General features: G+C 38.8%; 1 protein-coding gene across 1 annotated transcript in view; it reads left to right on the forward strand.

The window, feature by feature from the left end:
- Positions 1-20,830, forward strand: part of KCNQ5 (potassium voltage-gated channel subfamily Q member 5) — a 297,043-nt gene that overhangs the window by 203,579 nt on the left and 72,634 nt on the right. The window contains exons 2-3 of the mRNA XM_086745001.1: positions 2,834-2,924; positions 19,661-19,787. Of these exons, the coding sequence (XP_086601127.1) occupies positions 2,834-2,924; positions 19,661-19,787 (218 nt within the window). The remainder of the gene's footprint in view (positions 1-2,833; positions 2,925-19,660; positions 19,788-20,830) is intronic.

Genomic DNA, 20,830 nt, shown 5'->3' on the forward strand with positions numbered 1-20,830 from the left:
TTTAATACCTAAACACAAAGGAAGCAAGAAAATATCATTTTAACCAATTCAGAACTAAAGAAATTCAGCAAAGGGAAATTACATCCTTTTACTGTAAGTTCTTAGTCACTTCTTAATTTTATTTTGCCCTTTGTGCAAGCCTTAATGAGGAGAAACCACATTTATGCCTGTGCCGGTAGGATGTAATTATAGGGGGGTTGTATCTGAAGACTGCAGCAGCTCAAACTACCAGTAACGTTCTGGGAGATTTTCCTTTTTAAAAAACTGGGGAGAAGGGGAGTAAAATTGCTCACAAGGTGGATTTTTGTCCCTTGAATGAGATTTTTGTGAAACCTTTAAGCATATATATAAGCTGATCTTTATCTTTTTTCAGTCTGGAAGATAAACTTGCCAATGTATGTGCCAGAGACACCCTTTACCCTCCTGGATATTAATTTATTTACAGTTCTTGGTAGAGCTTATATGCAAGCTCCTACCAGATTTGATTTTCAGAGCAGAGCTTCACCCCAGCACTTAAGTGATATGCTACTAAATATGCCTCCAACGTCTTACCGCATTGCACTTCGGATCTTCTAATAGAAATTCTGAAGAAATAGACTTACCTTTTTGTCTAGTGTTCTGGATATATTACAGTACTGCTATATTACAGTACTATGGAAAGTCTATGTGTTATCAGGAAAAGAGCCATTTTAGCTCCTGAAGCACAAGTGGGGGTAGATGCAATAATATATTAAAGTTTGTATCCAATAGTTAGAATCATAGAAGAATTTAGTTTGGAAAAGGCCTCTTCAGATCATCTAGTCCAAACTCCTGCTCAAAGCAGATCTCACTTCAAAGTCAGACCAGGGCCTTTTCCAGCCAAGTTCTAAAAATCTCCAGAGACAGATTTCACAGCCTCACTGAGCAACTTGTTCCGGTGCTGAACCACCTTCGCTGTGACTTTTTTTTCCCCTCGTAGCTAATCATAATTTTCTTTCCTGCAAACTCTGTCCTCTCTGCCTTCTTTTAAATGAGACTTGGATAGCTGAGGACAGCAGTCAGAGGTTTCAGCTTCCCTTTGTCAAGGCTGCACAAACTCATCTCTGCTCAGCCCCCTCTCTATGTCATGAGCTGCAGCCCCCTGACCATCTTGGTGGCCCTCCACTGGGCTTGCTCCAGTCTGTCCATCTGTCTCTCGTGCTGGGAAGTCCCAAACTGGGCACAGCACTCCAGATGTGGTCTTTCAGATGCCAAAGAGTGGGAAATAATCACTTCCCTCTACCTGCTGGATACGTTCTTGATAGCAGAGCTCAGCAAGTCGTTGGGTTTCATTGCCACAAGAGCACATGGCTGAGGGATGTTCACCTTGGCCACCAGAAACATCCACACACACCCCCACCAGTACTTTTGTTAAAAGCTGCTTTCTGTGTCTTCAGAATTATTGTCTTGGTTAATGGAAACACCATATTGAAGAGCATACACACCTTCTACATAGATCAGGAATTTCTATGCTTTTTCCCTTTGTGCCTGGAAGAGATCTGAGTCCCTTTTGTATCAGGAAGGAGCCATTTGTACTTTCTTGCAGATATGTATCTGCATTAATTACAATACATATTCATGTTGGGTTAGAGCATCTGCTAACAAGAGTCCCAGCAATTCAGACAAAAAACAAAGGCGTGCCCTTTGTTGGTTGACTCAGTGCCCAGCACGACTGGCAGGTGCCTTGAGAAGGAAATTAGGAAAACATTGGTAGAATCAGTTACTACTACTTGCAAAGTCCAGTGCAACAATTTAAAATATAGAACACTCACCGCCTTGCACTCATTCAGTCTGCTGCCTGGCTGCTGAGTAGTGCATTCATGGCGTTGTGGCTGAAATGAACTTCTCTTCTGATCCGATTCATAGATGATTTCACCAGCACAGTGGTGTTATTATTGGTGAAGCAGTACAATAGGAAAGGACATTCCTTATCATCCATAGTATAGGCCTCAGAGCAATATCAGCTCTCCAGGCTTATGTCTGCAAACACCACATGTGCTGCATGCTGTAAGGAGCAGACATGGGATATGCAAAAATTTCTACAGTGATACTGGGTGTTTACATATTCCTCGCAAAGAGATTGAGCAGTATGTTGGTGCTTTGCTTTACCTGTGTGTGTTCGTTAACACCATGAAACACACAAGCTCAAAACTGTGGTCACGTTTTCCCCATTGTAATTGCACACCTTGTGTAGGACTTTCTTAATTCACTACTTTGTTTTAACTTCCTCAGTGGATCGTATGACATTAAGTTTGTTCCCAGAATGGAGCCGGTTCACTTAAGGCAGTGATGCCATAACTCAGCTACCTCTCAGTTTCTGGTGGTTTGTACACGAAGTCTGTTGCTCAGAAGGAAGTTGTTTCAAACAGGCAGTTAGGTGCGATATATATCTTAGCTCTTTGCTAAACTTAAACAGCAGATATTTGTGGTCAGTTGTGGGAGAAATTATTTTCCAGACTGGGGAGAGGATTCTCCCACTGGCGATCTTTCTTTAAAGCCACTAAGAGTATCTGGACTGCATAAAGGTACAGGATTGTGATACCGGAAGCAGCGTTTGTGTATATCAGGTCATTTCCCCAAGAAATCCTGTTTCTTGTGTTTGTTTCCATTAATTCTACCCTTGCTACTCAGAAGCATGTGGATTTAGTGATAGGCTATTCTAATGAACCGAGTTAAGTAGTGGTTGAATTCCCGTCTATAAATGAAGACTGTTCATTGATAGTCTTCTATTAATGTTGGTGAAGTAGGACCAATATAGATATTGGGTCAGGGTTCTGAAAAATATTAACAATTATTAATATTCTTTCTTTTTCAGTTTTCTCCTTGTGTTTGGTTGCTTGATTTTGTCCGTGTTTTCTACTATTCCTGAACACACAAAACTTGCCTCTGGTTGTCTCTTCATTTTGGTAAGTGAAACTTCTAAATACAAGACAGTTTTACAGATACTTTTATATACACTCAAATCGTCTCCCTCACCATGGAGAAAATAGTGTAATTCCTGAATGCTTTAAGAAACCAGACTTTTCATCAGAATGATTACAAAAAAAAAAAATAGAAGATTCCACCATCTTTTGGTTTAAAACCAGGTCAGATTGTGTGAAAGTGTTAATAAAGCACTGCATTGCATCCCCTTCTTTGCTTGAGAATTGCTGTGGTTTATAACTGATAGTTTTTCTCTTGCAGTTTGGCAGTGACTGGGCATGAAAGACCTTTTGATACTGCTTATGCCATTTATAAAGTCAGTGTGTAGTAAGAGGCACTTATACTTAAAATAGGAAATAATTTTGGTATCTTAGATACCAATTTGTGCTAGCTATTGGTAGATACTGACATTTTAGTGGCAGCTGCTGCAGCAGGATGTGGTAGTTTTATTATTTCTTTATAATACATGCTTTTGTATTATGTTTATCTCTCCTTCTTCTCTTCTGAGATAGATATAAATGGCGTTAATCTCTGAAAGTGCTTAAAATTTTTCATGCATCGTATGGACACCACTTTATTCATCAGCTTCTTGATGGGCCATTTAGTTCTGCAAGTGATGGCCTGAGGATAGGCAGCAGTGATCATTAAAATGTCACTATATAGCCAGAGTTACCATGGTTATTTCAGTTCCACATATATAACAGACTGTGGCTCGTTAGGTAGTGCCTGGGGTGAAGTAACTGTTGACAAATGCCAACATTTTAATTGTCATCACTGCATATATTCGAAAGCCCTGGTCTTCAGAATAGCTCCCTAGTAAATTACGGTGTGAGCAGGTCGATAAGCGTAATTATGGTGTATGCTATGTCTCTACAGCACAACGTGCCACCATATCAAGATACCTGAACTAAACGTCCAGAGTTGGCTTGGTGCAAATGTGTGGTGCTCTGCTCCATCTGATGCTTTCTTAGCAGGGCTAATTAGGGAGAGCTGTCTTAAATGTGGTATTTTACTTCCTAGCCACATTAGCACTTTTTCTTTTTCTGGAGAAAAGATCAGGTGGCATTAAACCAGCTAAAAGTGCTCAGATTTAATCCTGCACTCATACCTACTCCCATTATTTACATATCTGAACAACACTTCACTGTTTGAATGTTTTGCAACTAGTTATATTATTGCAATTACTACACTAATTGCTAAGATTTTCTTGTATAAAAAAACCAGAAACATTTGATTAGTCTGAAAATACTCAGTTTCTAAGAGCAGGTGCTTTCGTGACAAGTAATCCGATTCCCTGTACGCTTATGCAAATTGTTTGTAGAAATGCCATTTGTTCTGACATAAAATATGCATTTCCCGTGGGCCACATATCTGTTGATTGTGTTGGTGTGCTTACCGCTGCTGATTCCTCAGCTGGCTGATAAACACATTCCCTGTGCTTGGCCATGGCTCTCCCAGGAGAGAGGAGGGGCTCTGTGAAGCCCTGGGTTTCCTCCCAGCGCCAGACAGAGGTGTGGTGAGCTCTGCTAGCCCATAAACCAGTCCTTGTAGAATAGTCCATCAGCAGAGCAGAGCTGCTTGGGGTCTGTGGCAGGAAACTGCAGCACTTTCTGCTACTGTGGCTTCAAAGATGAACTTTGTCCATCTTGACAGTTCTGACTGTAGATCCCGTGGCATCCTCTGAACACAGAAATGTCCTTACAGAGGAAGAGGGTGGATGGTTAATCCTTGAAGCATCAATACTATCCTGGTCCAACATTTCTATGCTATATCCTAGTGTGTTCAGCAAATCCTTGGCAGGAATAAATCTAGCGATGACGAATTTTACAGCTCCTGCTGTGGGTCTCTAATGGAGAAAAATATAAACACAGCAAAGCATGAAGTTCCAGAAGCAGGCTAAGGCTGACTGGTTTATTCCAGTTTGCTGATGCATGATTTGTTCCTTCTCTGCATACTGAATCATTAGCTGATATTAGCAATGTTATCAAAGCAGGCTTCTGCAACCACAGACCAAGGGAAAAATACATCTCTACATTGTCTCAGGAGCAGTTGTTTTGGCTGTGCCAACCCATAACTGCAGTTTTTGCAACCTTTTCCTTCCAGTAATTCACACAACTCTTACAAATGTGTCATTTAGTAGAGACAGTTGTATTAGCTGTCAGAGATCTTGGTTAATAATGTTTTGCTTTGTTCTTGAGATGGAAGATACATGTTTATTTTCTAATGAAGTACCATACAAATACAACAATCCCTAGAGCTGCCTGCTGGGTTTCTGTGAACTGTTTGCTTTGCAGATTTATTCCAGATGGTCCCCCTTACAGCCATGTTAATTGGCAAAAAAGCTAACGTAGTGTTCCTTCTACTTAATACCTGAGCTGCTGCCTGCACTGGCTCCTGCAGCTTTTGACATATTGCAGCTATTCACAATTGCACAGGGAGGTTAAAGAGGGAAGTGTAGATGAAGTAAGCAAGCCTTTCCCTCCTTCTCAGAAAGGCCAGAGGAGCGGAGAAGATGATTGTTCTGCAATCAGTCAATTCCATTTATGTCCCTCAGCCTCGCCTTACAAGGCAGCAAAGAACCTATCTCCTGATCACTGCATCCTAAATACTCCCTCAGAAAAATACAACAGCGTGCGATAGCTCAGAGTAAGTCATTGTTTAGGAAAGCACTGTTAGCTGAGGGCTTCTGAGCGTCAGCAGAGGTTAATGGACTTGTCTGGACTGCAGAAACACCTGAGCTTTGCTCCCAGCACCGACACAAACCTGCCCCGCTGTGTCGTGCCGTACCCAGCCAGGGCTTCAGTTCTGGCGTCAGCACAAGTACTACTGTGTTCCTAGGCATCATGAAAGTCCTGCAGATAAGTTGAGTGCGCGTTACATACAGCAATGCTGAAATATTACATCAGTAATTAATTTGGTTAGATTTTTGTCCAGAAATAATAAGCCTAACCGAGGGAGAGCATCAGATAAAACTCCTTATACCTACAATGATAATTACGCTTTAGCCTAGTCTGTGCACACAACCTCTGGCACTCAAGTTGTAAAAGTGATATATCCCACACAGACGGTAGAATAAAATCTACTTCAAAACTTGGACTGGGAAGGCAAAATCAAATATTTTGGGGAAGATAGCCAAGAAGGAATATATGTAGAACCAGAGGTCATTCACTCTCATGACCAGACTCTCTGTATTTTAAGATCATTTTAGACTAAAGCTATGTGAATAACTGGTTCGCTTCTGTTTGTTTACTGTTAATTCAAGAAAAAAAAAATATTTGAGTTGACCCACAAAGATCTGGCAAATCAAAAAGTCAAAAAAAAGTCTTGGATCAGATTAAATGTTTCATTTGACCTGGCATCAAATATTATTTGTGTATTTGAGTATTTTAAAACTTTTGCCTTAAAAGTAAAATTAAGGCTGTAGGAAAGAAATGTCATTTTTATTTGAATTGACAAAACATTCCTTTTTTTAATAATTTTAACTTTTAACCAAGATAGAAAGACTGCAAAAGTCATGTGAATTTCTGCAGGACAGGTTTTGTCAAATCTGTTTTATGTTTTTCTCTTTAAAAGGTTGAGATAGAAAGCTGTACCCAGTTCTGTAGGATAAGGGCCTCTGAAAACGTACTCTAGGAATACATTATTCAGGGAGAAACAGCTCCCAAAGACATCAAAGCCGACAGTGTGCAGTAGATGAGGCTAAGCTCTACAGGTACTGTTGTCACTTACATAAATCCAAAAAGAGAGTCTAGTAAGTGCTTCTAGCAATTAAGTTCTTTCTAACATTCCTTCCTTCTCTAACATTTTACCAGAAAAGAAATGTAGAAAGAGGATGAACACTGATGAAAAAACATAAGCTATAGCTGTCCTGTAGCAGGCAAGCATATATTCATTTTGTCTCTGCTCTAGGAGAGTGACTCCATTCACAGCGATGTAACCATACAAATCCCTTACAAAATTTTAAAGCTGAGCAGAGTGGATTTTAAAAAGGAAGATGGGTAGTGCTTAATTCAAAAAAGTAACATTTTTCAGTTTAGATTTATTGTCCCAGAACTTGAATCCTCTTGCAACACTTGGATAAGAGACCACTGGACCTGAGCAGAGGACTGGATGGATGGCTCTGTGGGACCAGCTAACAATGCATAAAATGAAAGAATGAATTATCTTGAGAGATTTCAATTACAGGTACATTTCAAACCAAGAAGGTAGGTTATAGACCACATGTTATTGCAATTTTGTTGAGTCTTCTGCTGAGAGAAACAGATGAACTGGTCCTTGAGGTAAAAAATCAGTGACTTTCAAGTTTGCTAGATGTTGAAAAAACTCAGAATCAGCCTTTATTCAGGAAATATTTTCATCTCAAATCAAAGCATGGCTTTGAAATTTCATAATTTCTGCACAGAAACCTCTGAAAAATTATGTCTATTATATATACAACACTCACGTTATCAAAGACAGAATAAGAGAGGGAAATGTAATGTTGATAAGGTCAAAGCCTTCATGTTTTCAGTCTTGAATGGATTCATATACACTAATATTAGAATATGGTGATAACATGAGCATAAACCAATTCAACCATGTCATAAAAAACTATCTGTTAACTTTGAAGAAAATATTCTTACCTTATAAAAATAAATTATTTCATGTCTTTGCTGATTAAATTGATACGCCCCTGTTATGTATACTGATTTCATCAAACCAGAGCTGACTGTTTTTGTAAAAATGTGGAACAGATCACATCACAACTGCTTGAGGATCTTTGAGTGCAAACAGAGCAGACTTCGCATTGGAAATGTAAGTGCTGGTTGCACTTTTCTGAAACTAAAAGTTATTAGGAGGAAGTCTGACAGAAAGCAAAAATGTAAATTAAAAGGTGAAGTTATTTAAAAACATATCAGTAAATGTATCCAAAGCTGTAATGCTTCTGTCAGTAGGCAGCATTGGCACTACCAACCAACCAACTAAGCTCTAAAACAAGTAAGCACACACTGTAGCTATGGAGAGAGATGAAAGTAACAATAAAAATTATTTCATAACAAAGGAGAGTGGCACCACACATAAAACTGTAAAGGTATCTATGAAAAATCTATTATCAACAGTGCCAAGGATGATAAAATGCACTTCAAACACGTCAGAGAATAAAGACATCTCGATACTGGCATAAACCTATTATTGGTATGTTTCTGGGCTTGATTGCATTGTCAGTAACATTTTGTCCTTCTTTTCTTTTATCCTTCTGTATTAAGCAGAAATAACCTTTGTAAAGAGAAGAATGAAAAATCACACATTGAATGGAATAATTTTTCTTTTGTAATTAAAAAAATGCAATATATTATAGTTCTACTGGGAAAGCTTAAATAGGTTTGATGACTAAAGATGATTAAAACATCATTATTGTACGTGATCTGCAATCAGGACAAAGAAAATTCTCATAACTTAATCACTTAAAGAAGGTAGGGTAACTATGAATGGTTACCTCAAGAGCTACAGCATTCAATAGCAAATGCAGTAGAAGGCAAGAGAGAGTTTCAGAGTTGCTGCCAGGGCATTTCCCAGGCAGGCAGAGCTACCAACCAGGTACACTCCAATAAGGAATCTCAATTTACTGTACAATGTTAAGATCACTGGAGCTGACACAAGTCAATGGCTGCTGAACAAAATGCCATCCATGAAATTATTCTCCATTCCCTCTGAATGAGGAGGACATGTATAGACAAATAGGTGGTACCATGCAACAAAGAAAGATGGATGGAAATAGCAAACCTACAGGCAATGTTCAGTGTAACATGGCTCATGACCTGCTACAATTTTAACATTAAAATGACTAACCTGTAGTAAGAAACTCGGTGTTGATTTTTTAAATGGGTACATTATACTCTTTTATATTCTTGTTATCTGTTCCTGTATAAGAGCTGTCACTTAGCTTATCTTGTCCATGACGTTATACAGCTATATGCAGAAAGTCAGGAGAGGAGATACTACTACTGTGAATAATCAGTTTCTGATTCCCTTTGTTTCTCAGCACAGGGAGGACTAGCATTCAAAGGTGGAGAATATATTCTTAAGAGGGAAAGGGCCATCCATATTATTTAGACAGAGCCATATTATTTGGACAGAGCCTTTTAGCCAGCCATTTAAGAGGCTGCTTTCTCTAGGAGAACACAGAATATCTAGGAGGATTTTGAGATTAAGAGTGGAAAATGGGGAGGATTAGATCTTAGTGATGGGGTTACTAGTCAGGATTCACATTAACAGGGATAAAATTCTTTGAGGAGAGAAAAGCATGTCTCCTTTTAGGCTAATCAATGCATTGTGATAAAGAACTGAACCAATCGTCCTTGACCTCCTTTAGTGAGAAACAAGCAACACTCCTTGCACAACAACTGCTCTTCCAGGACATGTCTTCCTTCTTGTTTTATCAGTTTAAGTGATAACAAGATAGCATGGGAAACCACTTCCAAGTCATAAGTGTAACATTTTCCATAGATGTAGATTTGTACTAGTTTATGCTAGACTCTGCAGTATTGAATTTTAGTAGTAGTAAAGTAGTATTGGCTTCATGCCACAGTTTGATAAGGCTCCAAACTTGTTATGTGGAGAGCAAGAGCTACCTCCTTAAAACAGGCAACAAACTGTTTAGACTGCAACAGTAAAAATGGAGAGATATCAAACTCTCTATCAGAAATTCAGACCTGACCCTTGTTGGGAAAATATTGATTTGCCAAATGGAAATAGAGAATATGTCTCTAGAGGAAAGCCAAAGTACATGGCTATAAATAATACGTAAGGAAAAAATCTACAAAACACTAAATGACAAAAAGAAAAGAATGCTGAAAAAGGCAGAACATCAGTGATATTAAAGCTGTTTGGAAATCTAGGGAACACCCACCATCTGAACAATATACAGAAACTGTAATCCATTCAGTCATTTTGCAGAGATGTGACAAAGCATGGAAAGACTTAGCTTGCTGCAGTCAAAAAAATTAACTTTCCTCAAGTGAGAGGAAAATTCTATTCACAAGATTCAGTTTAAAAAGTGTAAAGTCAAGCAAATAGGTATCAAAATACAGAGAAATATAAAAAATATCTGTAAGGATCCAGAGTAGACATACCTATAAAAAAAAAATGCAAAGAAAGTTTAAAGTGTAGGTGATGATAAATACACAGACACATGCCAGAAATAAGTTCTGTCCTGAGGACTGTGAACTGTGGATGAGTTACAGAGATGAATTAGCAAAATAAGTATTGGGCATTTTAAACTTGTAGGCTTCCACAGAGTACCTAAGGAAAGGGTGTATGTCATGGACAGGATAACAACTTTGGTATCAAATCTAAACCAGACAGGAATTGGCTGGTTGTACCATATGAAGATATGATCACAGGAAATGTGTCTCACAAAGATATATGTATGTTTTTGAGAGGATGTGGAAGGGGTTTGTTCTTTTCTTTTTTTCAGGACATCAAAATTCCATAAGCCTTGAAAAAAAGATAATAGGAAAGCTGCAAAACACTCAGCAAATGGCATAATTTGTAAAACTCAAGACTTGGTATACTGGTTCTCAAAGTCTAGTTACTGGACTGAAAAGAGGGGACCGAGTCAACATTTTCACTCAACCTAAGGAACTGAATAAAAATATCGTAACCAAAGACTTGTTCGAGTAATAGAAATGTTTGATGAGATGACAGAAGTGAATATCTTCAAGAAACTAAATGCGTAAGCAGGCTTTTGGCAGATTGGGTAAAATGCCTTCCAAGTCCAGTTTGCCAAAAGTCACCAATTGTGAGAAAGTACTTTCTTAAAATTGCTTTCTGAACACATTTGGTACTGGAAACATTTCAGTGTATATCATCCCAGATGCCCATAGGTCTCCCAGTGGTCAAAGTAAGCATTGATGTACTCCTAGGGAAGCTCTTTTAATGAGCTTTGCGAACTAGGAAACTGAAAGAAGAAATCACTTAAAAAAAAACCACACAGCAAATATAATTTGCAAAGTCTCTAGGATTTAACAACTCTAAACATGCTAAGACCAAAAAAATAAAAGAATAAATATCCTGTCCTCCTTTTCTATGCAGCATGTCAAATGTTATCAGTTAATTCACATACATGTGTTCACCTGTAACAAGTAGCCTAAACCCCTTGCATCAAAACAAAATTTGCATGGATGCCAGAGCATAAAAGGATCCAGAGTCTGCGCTGGCTCTGGCACCCATTCCACATTTCTTTTGGAAATAGCAAAAGATATCAAATTCTTCAGAAACATTTCAAAAGGAAGATTTGCTACAGAGACATGTGCTTGAACGTCTGCCTGTGACATGTGACATCAGAAACGTGACTAGAGCAGAAAAAAATGCGTGAAGAAATCATAAAGGAAATGCAAAGGCCTGGGTACAGCTGTACAGAGCTTCATTGTTTTCAGTATGTGGATAATTTTAAAACCAAAATGAGACCATTTGCTGCTGGTATCTCACTACAGAGAAAGAAAATGTGAACAAGTACAAAGCAGGATACAGAGTTGTTTGGAAAGTACAAAATTATTCTATATAATGAGTTTTATGGCTGTCATCTCCTTTCAGGAACTGTCTCAGAAGTATAGTTGTACCTGACACATAAACAAATGATCTGGTGCAAAGCAGTGAGTACAAAAGGCTGGAAAACACTGTATTTAAGGGTGATGCTGTATCTGGGGAAGAGCAGGATAGTGACATTGGGTGGCAAAGTCAGTGTTTCCCATTGCCATTTTCCGAATATGAAAAAAGCGTTTCAGAAATCACCAGGGTCTTCCTAAAAGAACCACATCCACCAAAGGCTAAAAGCCAAAAAGGAGTTTTGGGCTGTGTTTGCCCACACATGCACTGACACAGTAATCGCAGCAACTGTGATGGCCAGCGGCCAGGAGCACAGCTGCCCAGTGCGCCTGTGTGGTGCTCATTCCTGTGGCACCGGCAGATCTTCAGTGGCTGGTCCATGGTGGTGGTGGGAAGTGGGTCTGCTGATCTAGGGAGGCAGAAGGGTCTGTCCTTCCTTCATGGATGCTGAGGAAGGTTAGACCAGCTTCAGTGGTAGGAATCGTGCATTGTGTCTGATATGGTAAATACTTGTAGTTAGTCTATAAGAGATGATGAAAAACATAATTAAATGGCCGCTACCTAATTCTGGTGCCTGCTTTTACTATCTGATTCAAAACTGGTTTTACTTGACATAAAAATTCTGGGCTTTTTTCTGTTGTAAGTCATTAAAGAAGCATGACTGATAGGTGCCATTTTGAGTAATAAACACAAAAAGCTAAAAGGGAGTTGGATAGCAGGAGTCCTATATAACATGTGGCTAATTAAAACTAAGCATATCACTGGGATTTTAATATTATGTTGATAGACTTGTAGCTATGTATTAGATTAAAAGGCACAGAACTGCTTTCTCAAATAATCTTCTTTTAACATAGAATCAACATGGGAAATCTTAACCATAGTTTGAAAAAGCAAGTGTAGTAAAAGTATCACATTCATTATAAAACTGATAAATGGTAAAAAGGTGTATAAATGTCATTTTATGCTTATTTTGTGTTGCACTGGGAGCTGAACTGAAATCTCTGGTTGTGATTTGTATGCCACTCATAGGATCTATTCTGGGTTATGTTCTCAGATTTATGGCTCCCTCTCCCATTGCTAAACTGCAGTTGGAAAGAAGTAAAACATTAGTTCCTTAAGTATATATATGCACGTGTAGATATACTCATTAGGTGTTTAGATCAAAGATCTCCCCTTCTAATTCTGAATCAGGAATAGTACAAATGTGTATTCAAATTATACTATTTTGAACAGTAATGTATAAACACATTCATATCTCCTGATTTTAATCTGGAAATTGGCCAGTGTATCAGCATTGTCCTTAGTCCTACACCAACTTCTACATCATAATTATTTAAAGCTCAAACCTTCCTTGGTTTTCTCTGAGACAGACTAGTGTTGCACTTCCTCTCACATCCTAATAGTAGCTGTTAAAAGTGTACAGCCCAACTCTGATGCTCGGTACTTTGAGTTGGTAGGTTTTTTGCTTGAGAGAGGGATGCAGAAGCTGAGGTGTTGCATTCTTGCTTTAACTGAACAGGAAAACAATCTCATCCTCTTTGACGATGAATAATAAAGCATTGCTATTGGAATAGTAGCAACTATTCATCATGTGTCACCATAAAGAGATCTTAGCAGCTGGCAACATTCTTAAACCAGTCAGTTGTAAATTAAAAGATGAGAACATGTTTCTTCTCCTTCTTTCCCAACTGATTTGGAAACACTGGATTTCCCTGTTTATGAGTTTTTAGGAAAGAGGGGACACTTCCCGAGCTGTATCAGATGACATTGCTCCTCCTATTCCTGCTGTTGGGAGTGTGGTTGTGTAGTCGGTCTGTGCTGATTTACACCGGATGAGCATCTGCAGTGCAGCTACACTGCAGAAATGTTGTCTTCAGTAGGGAAACACTCGTGGCCTTATTAAAGCTTATTTCAGGGGATTAATCTGATTTGTTCTAGTCCATTTCCTGGACTTCTGACAATGTCACTTGTAGACTCAGTTCTCCTATGAGCTCAAGGCAGGCAGCTCCTTACATCAGTCTACGGCTCTGTTGCCCTGCTTCGCTAGCATGTAGAATACTTAACAACACAATTTCCATACAAGAAATACAATTAAAACAACAGCAGAGCCATTGTCTTGTGGGAGGATTTCTTATACCTAAACCTCAGCTCATTTATGCGTTACTAAATAACCAGGAGCATCCTAGAAGAACAGCACAGAGTGCTCAACTTTGGTCATTTTCTCATCTCGAAAATGGCTCTAATTCCCAGAAATGATGGTCTACAACCATCTGATTTCAGCAGCAGCAAATTATTTTAAGTTTTAATAAGCAGTTATGTTAATGAACAAGAAAGTTATGATAAAAATAGTTTGTTGCTGTTATAATGTTATGCTTAGGGAAATCCTTATCATTAAAAACTACCTGATAAGCATATTAGCATAGACAATTTCAACAAATCATCACTTGTGTCCTAATTAAATAGGAAAAAAAAGACAAAAGAAATGTTCATCATACCTGGATTGTACAGAGTATACTTGATTTAATTATCAACCCTGTTCATTAGAGTCCTCCAAGAGCTTTTGTTAATAGAAACCTTGCTCTGGATGACATCTAATTTTCCTTTCCTGCCATTTGTGTCACCCTCATTGTTCCAGTGGCAGAGCAATCAAGGCATCCTAAAAAAACTTCAGGAGCACACTTGCACTTGTGTTCCTTATGCCAAAAGCAACTGAATCGGTTAAGCCCATGTGTTTCAGCCTTGCTTCTCCTGCATATGCATGGTTCCCCATGACAACTAGAGTTGCGTATGCAGAAACATGTCAGAATGAAAGGTTCATCAGTCTGGATGAACTGTGCTTTCAGAATGAAAGAAGACTTTCCGCTGTCTGAACCACCAATGCATCTGCCACATCAGTTACTGTGGGGGGCTGTCATAAATAGCCCAAAAAGTTACAGATTGTGGTAACTGTGGTGCAGGACCAGATGCAGCTGTGATTGGAAAAGGATGACAAGATAGGAGAAAAGGAACAAATGGTGAAGGCCAAGGCATCCCTGCTCTTCCTAGGAAGGGAAGGGTTACGTTTCCAGTAAATCTAAACTTACTCATCAGTTCAAATACAGCCTTGCTGAATTTTGAAGGAGACCAGATTTATCAACAGTGCAGAATTTTCCTATTCTGATGTAAATGGTGTTATTCATATCTCATAAGTAATCAAAAAATAATGAGGTTGCATCATATTATACGTAAGACAGAGATACTTGGAATGCATAATTTCTAAGCAAGCCTACAAATCATATGAGGTTTAATGATTTATTCCATCACATGCCTTTACAATTATGTTCTGATTTTCTGTTTCAATTGCTAAGGAACTAAAACCAAGCTATTTAAAAGCCAAGATTTACGCTTAATTTTGTAATAAGCCATTCCAAATGAAATTTTTAAAAATCTTGATCTTGTTTGGGATGCATCCTTCCAATTTTTGTCCATGGAAAACAAGAACCTCATGACTGTACAGCTGCCATAGGAAAAAATAATGTCATTCCCTGGCCTGCATTAACCCTGATAGAGATTTGACTTTACATTGTGACTGAGCACACTGATTACTAAAACATTGCTTTTTTCACAGTGGTATGAGTTTCGTTATTTCTCTCTGGTTTCAACCTGGATCAATCCAGAATACAACAAAACTGTCAGATATACTACTATGAAGAGTTTCACTTTCAATGCATTCGCATTTTCTAGGAAAATCCCTTTCCTTTAGACTTTATTCATTAATATATGTATTCTCTTCAAAATCAGTTGTTCTTTGAGGAAGTAGGAGTGACCAGGATATGAGGATCATTTTGAAACATCACTATTTCGGAAAGTGCAAAAAATAAGTGTGAAACTCCATTTCCACTTTGTTCAATGTCTTTTCTGTTATTAAACCTTATACTGTGTTTTAAAACCTCCAGAAATTTAGTATGTGTGGAAGAAAAACGTATATAGTATTTTTAAAATCAGCAGTTCTTTTAGCATTCCAACACACAGAGCCATATTTACTGTATTTGATCTCACTTACTATAACTACAGTGGCTGTTGTTAAAATTTACTTAAGTAGCAGAAACTTCATTTAACTTTGGGATAATATCACCATGCATAAATTTGTAATGTTGCTAGAAATTGTAACTATTTTTCTCAAGGAATGAACAAAGATATTTCCATAGTTTCTCCAAGAAAAATCTTATACTCTTACCCCACCCTCCAGAAAAAAAAAAAAGAAAATGGGGAAAACATCCTTTTTCTCTTTTTCTATCTCAGGATAGATGTATCTCCATCAATTTTCTCTTTATAGCACTTGTATATGGGTTTATGTGTGAGAGACAAATAGGATTTCTGCTTCTGACACATGAGTACACCATGTAGTACAAAAGACTCTCAAACGTGCTTTCGGCACACAATGACTTTTTTCATCTTTGTATAACTGAGCAAGCATAGCAAATAGTAATTGCTAACAGTAGTACAAATGATGAATACAAAACCATGTAGCACTAATAGGAACCAGAATAGTAAACTACCGAAAATTTTATTACCTCTTTTCAACTTCTACCAGCAGTTTTGTGATACTAATTTAGCGGAATTGAAGCTGTAGACTAGGTGTTCCAGAATCATTAAGTACTTTCTGTTCTTACCAGTTCTCCACTGGAGGCCCTACAGGGGTCTGGAGTATGATCAAGGATGTGCTCCTGCGTATGTGGATCAGCTCTTGTAAGATACCTGTGATAATTCCAGCATACTGACAAAGCAGGAGGTGTTTCTCATGCACCTGTACGCACAGTATGTTTTCCAGGGAATTTACGAACTTTAGTCAAATGAAATGTGATTACATTTTAACAAGGAAAAGATTTTACTGGTAACAAAGAATGTTTCATGCTTCTGTCGTAGTTCAGCCCCGATCGGGACCAGCCTACGCAGTCTCTCTCTCACTCCCCCCACCCTCCGAGAGAATAGGGGGAGATAATATAAGAAAAACGGCTCAAGGTTTGAGATAAGGACGGGGAGAAAATCCTTAAAGTTACCATCATGGGCAAAACAGACTTGACTTGGGGAAAAGTATTCATTTATTACTACAAACAGCAGGATAATGAGACAGAGAACAAGATAACCTCCCCCCACTCCTCCCTCTTCCCGAACTTAACATTATCTCTACTACCTTCCCCCCACAAGCAGCACAGGGTGGGAAGAGGGAACGGGGGTTGCGGTCAGTTCATTACGCGTTGTTTTACGCCGCTACTTCATAGTTGGGGGAAGAAATCCTCGCATTCCTCCCCTGCTCCATTGTGGGGTCCCACCCCTACGCCACAGTCCTTCATGGAACTGCTCCGGCGTGGGTCATCTCTTCCACGGAGTACAGTCTCTCCAGAACGGCTCTCCCAGCGGGCCCTTCACGGGCCACAGCCTCCTTCAGGCCTCCACCTCCCCCGATGCAGGGTCTTTCACGGGCTCCAAGTGGATCTCTGCTCCTCCGTGGACCTCCATGGGCTGCAGGGGGACAACCTGCTCCACCATGGTCTTCACCACAGGCTGCAGGGGAATCTTGGCCAGGAGCCGCATTACTCCTCCCCCTCCTTCTGAACTGACCTTGGCGTCTGCAGCTGTTTCTCTCAGAATAAAAGTTCTTCACAACAGGCTGGCAGACGCCTCTCAGAATCTCTTCACATCATGCATTTCATCTCCTCTCCACCTCTTGCAGCCAAGCCGGGCCAAGTCAGGCCCAGTCGGCCACTTGGCAAGAGGCCAGAGGGTGAGGCCTGTAAGGCCCATGAGGCCTGCGCCTCCGCCTCTGCCTTTGCTCAGCTTCTTCACATCTTCTCTTGTCTTTTTTTTGTTTTCCCCTTCTTAAATACGCTATCGCAGAGGCGTTATCACAGAACATTCTGCTACCAATTGGCTCGGCCTTGGCCAGCAGCAGGTCCGCCCTAGGCCCAGCTGAGTCCACTGAACAAAGGGGAGCAACTTCTAGCAGTTTCCTACAGAAGCTGCCCCCTTAGGCCCCCCTCACTAAACAAAACCACAACAGCTTCACTGGCCTACTCTCCATCAGTATCTCTTACCCCTGCCCCAGAGATGAAACTTCATCAGGAGAACCAGATGTCAAATGGCTTGGATGTCTGCCATCAACCCCCATAAATTTGGAAACATCATCTAACAATGCGTAAACCAGATTTGACAATTCATTATTTAACTACCACTATAAAAGTGGTAGTTAAAGAACAAAAACACATATTCTTCCTTTTTTTCCAGTTGGCTTCTTGTCCATTTTATTCTTAGCCTACATAGAATTTCCTACAAGGAAATTCTATTCTATTCTATCTAATTCTATTCTACCCACATGGTAGATAATTATTAAGAATTATTGTTACTATATGGAGAACTTTTTCAATTTTGCACATAATCCTTTCTAAAGTTGTGCAATAAATCTATCCATGGAATTAAGCTGAAGGTTATTGTAGTAGAATGAATAAAAATAAAAACTTAAACAGTCACTCTCACTTTTCTATGTGTTCTTCTCTAACAAAAAAAAATATTACATTTTCTTTACCCACATTTTAGCAAAGGGATCTCATTCTGCTTTTATGATTTAGGCATTCAATATGGGATTTGCAAAACTGGAAACAAAGACACTGAAGAAGGTTCTAAAACTTCTTTCAATGTGATGTAGTTATACAAGCTGACATGTTTTAGCAAGGAATACTATATTTTCAAATTGTTTGATGACAGCAAAAACAAATTAAATTCACAATGTTTCAATGTCCTGACAGAGATCATAAGCTAGTAAAGCACCATTACATGACACAATATTAATAATTAAATTTGTTCAGATAAATTAATGCCTGAGTTGACATATGTGATATTTATGACCTTATTGGCTTACAGAATTGTAAGGTCTCACAGTCTAAAACCAAGCAAACTGCTTATTGGGAAAAAATCAATATTGGATCAACCCTGCCCTTGCAAATATTCCTGTATCTAATACATTTGCAGTGTTTTCTTACCAATACCACACTAGTTCTCATCCTGTAGAAATAACAAATTAATTGACTGACAAGGAACAGCTTTCTCCTTGATATGGAAATACATTCAGCTGCCAAATAAAATATAACTTTCATCCTTTTCTTCTTGATGGACTGCTTAAGAAGTTCCTTCAAGTACTTTTTTCCTTATTCTGGTTAACACACAAATTTTTATTTTGTCATTTCAAACCCCATAATTTTATGATGGCATTCCAGAAGAGAATCTAAATTAAGTTTGTAATTTCATACCGGTGTGTATGTACTATATCACTGCATATTATAGGGATTCAGATTTCCTTAAAGTATGGAGGTGAATTGTGCTCCAAGCGCTGTTGCTGCAACTCTGCTGACCTCATTTTTGTACTGAAACATTTCTGCCAATAAAAGTTGCATAAATACAGGCTGATGCTATTGAAATGGACAATCTTAAAGAAGGTTCCAATGTGAAAGAAAAACAAGTCAGACAAACAAGGAGAGATTTTTGAATGCTTTCTTTCATAAGTTGTCCAGGGATAGCTATACCTAGTATGAACATTCATTTACTGTCTTACAAACAATTACAACCCATTGTATGTAATTACACTTGCATGTATCTTAACTTCCTTTTAGGAACAAATTGATTTCCTAAATGCTTCTGTATAATCTTAATCATTTCACCTGTATATTACTATAATGAGAATATATCTACCAAAACATTCACCCTTCAAATGAAGAACTAATTTTATGGATGTGGATATATAACATATATTCTCACTAGCTGTCTAAATTTCCTGTGGTCTGATTCTAAATATCCAAAGTCACTGAATATTTTACTTTGTTGTTTTTTGAGTATGATTCAGTCCTTCAGTGTTTCATAGTTAGTAGCCAATCTTAGCACATAGTTCATGTTATTCAGGTTAGATTTGGACCCCTCACCAGGAAGCTCTGGGGACTGTTTTGTGTGTAGATGTGCAAACAGCCTGGGGAATAGGGTCCCAAGTTTGGCTTGGGATCTCCAGGTGCTCAAAGTACACTGGTAGACACAGACAGTGGTCATAAGTTTCCTGATGCTTCAGTGTTGGTTATCTGTAATGGGCACTTTTCTTATTTTCCATTTCTAGGAATTTGTCATGATTGTTGTCTTTGGTTTGGAATTTATTATTCGTATCTGGTCTGCTGGATGCTGTTGTCGATACCGAGGATGGCAAGGAAGATTGCGCTTTGCAAGGAAACCATTCTGTGTAATAGGTGAGTGTCCCAGTTCTAGTTCATTTTAAGACAAAAATAAAAGTCCCCTCACCTTCTGTTTTGCTTCTGAATGAAAACTAATGGAATCAGATTCTGTTTACCGTAACCAGGTGTAAATCCAGAATAGCTGTGTGTCACCTATCATCTGCCTAAGGCTTTTCTAGATATAAAATCACAAAGCCCCTAAATACCAGTCAGACCGTGTTTCTTATGTTCTCCAAAAGACATCTTCCTATGCATGTCATACAGATGGCATGTATACTGGAAGAATGAGGGACTGAGAGCTAATCCCCTTGAGATTCATGGGAACTGTATGCATTTAATGGGCATGAATATTAGATATCTTGTATATAGATGCATACATACTATGAACATATGTGCATACATTGTGGTCTCCTTATTTAACCTCTGTGATCAGACATGTGTACACTGCAATTAGTTGGGAAACCTACCTAGAAACGTCTTCTGACAGCATTTCTGCTTCCTGCTGCTCTTTGCATGACTTCAAGGCTAGGCTGGACGGGGCTCTGAGCAACCTGATCTAGTTGGAGATGTCCCTGCTTACTGCAAGGGGGTTAAACTAGATGACCCTTAAAGGTCCCTTCCAACCCAAACCATTCTATGATTCTATGACAGTCCAGGTATCTGCTCTGCCAGTGACTCTGGCACAGGCTATAGCATCCTTCTGCACCTATTTCAAGAGACTCTTCCTCCCCCTCTTTGCTCTAGAAATTCTCTCTGAGAATGGTGAATAGGCCCACAACCAGTCAAATTCCTATTTTTAAAAATAACCTGCAGGAAAATAGTTTCCCATTAAAGGTAGAAATCAAGGGTGGCTAACCAAATTAATTCAATAATTTCTTATTTTTCTAATGGTTAGGAGCAAATGCTTTTCACAGGACATCTGTGGAACTTCAGGATATCAATGTCCCAACTTCTTTTTCAGTCTCCTTCCTCTCTCCAGCCTTTAATTTCATCTGCTTATATTTTAAATTAACTTATAGATCGATTGAGGCAGGAAACACGTTCTCCCATGCATCTAT

Source organism: Chlamydotis macqueenii, chromosome 3 (assembly GCF_036417535.1).
Source record: "Chlamydotis macqueenii isolate bChlMac1 chromosome 3, bChlMac1.mat, whole genome shotgun sequence".
Taxonomy (NCBI): domain Eukaryota; kingdom Metazoa; phylum Chordata; class Aves; order Otidiformes; family Otididae; genus Chlamydotis; species Chlamydotis macqueenii.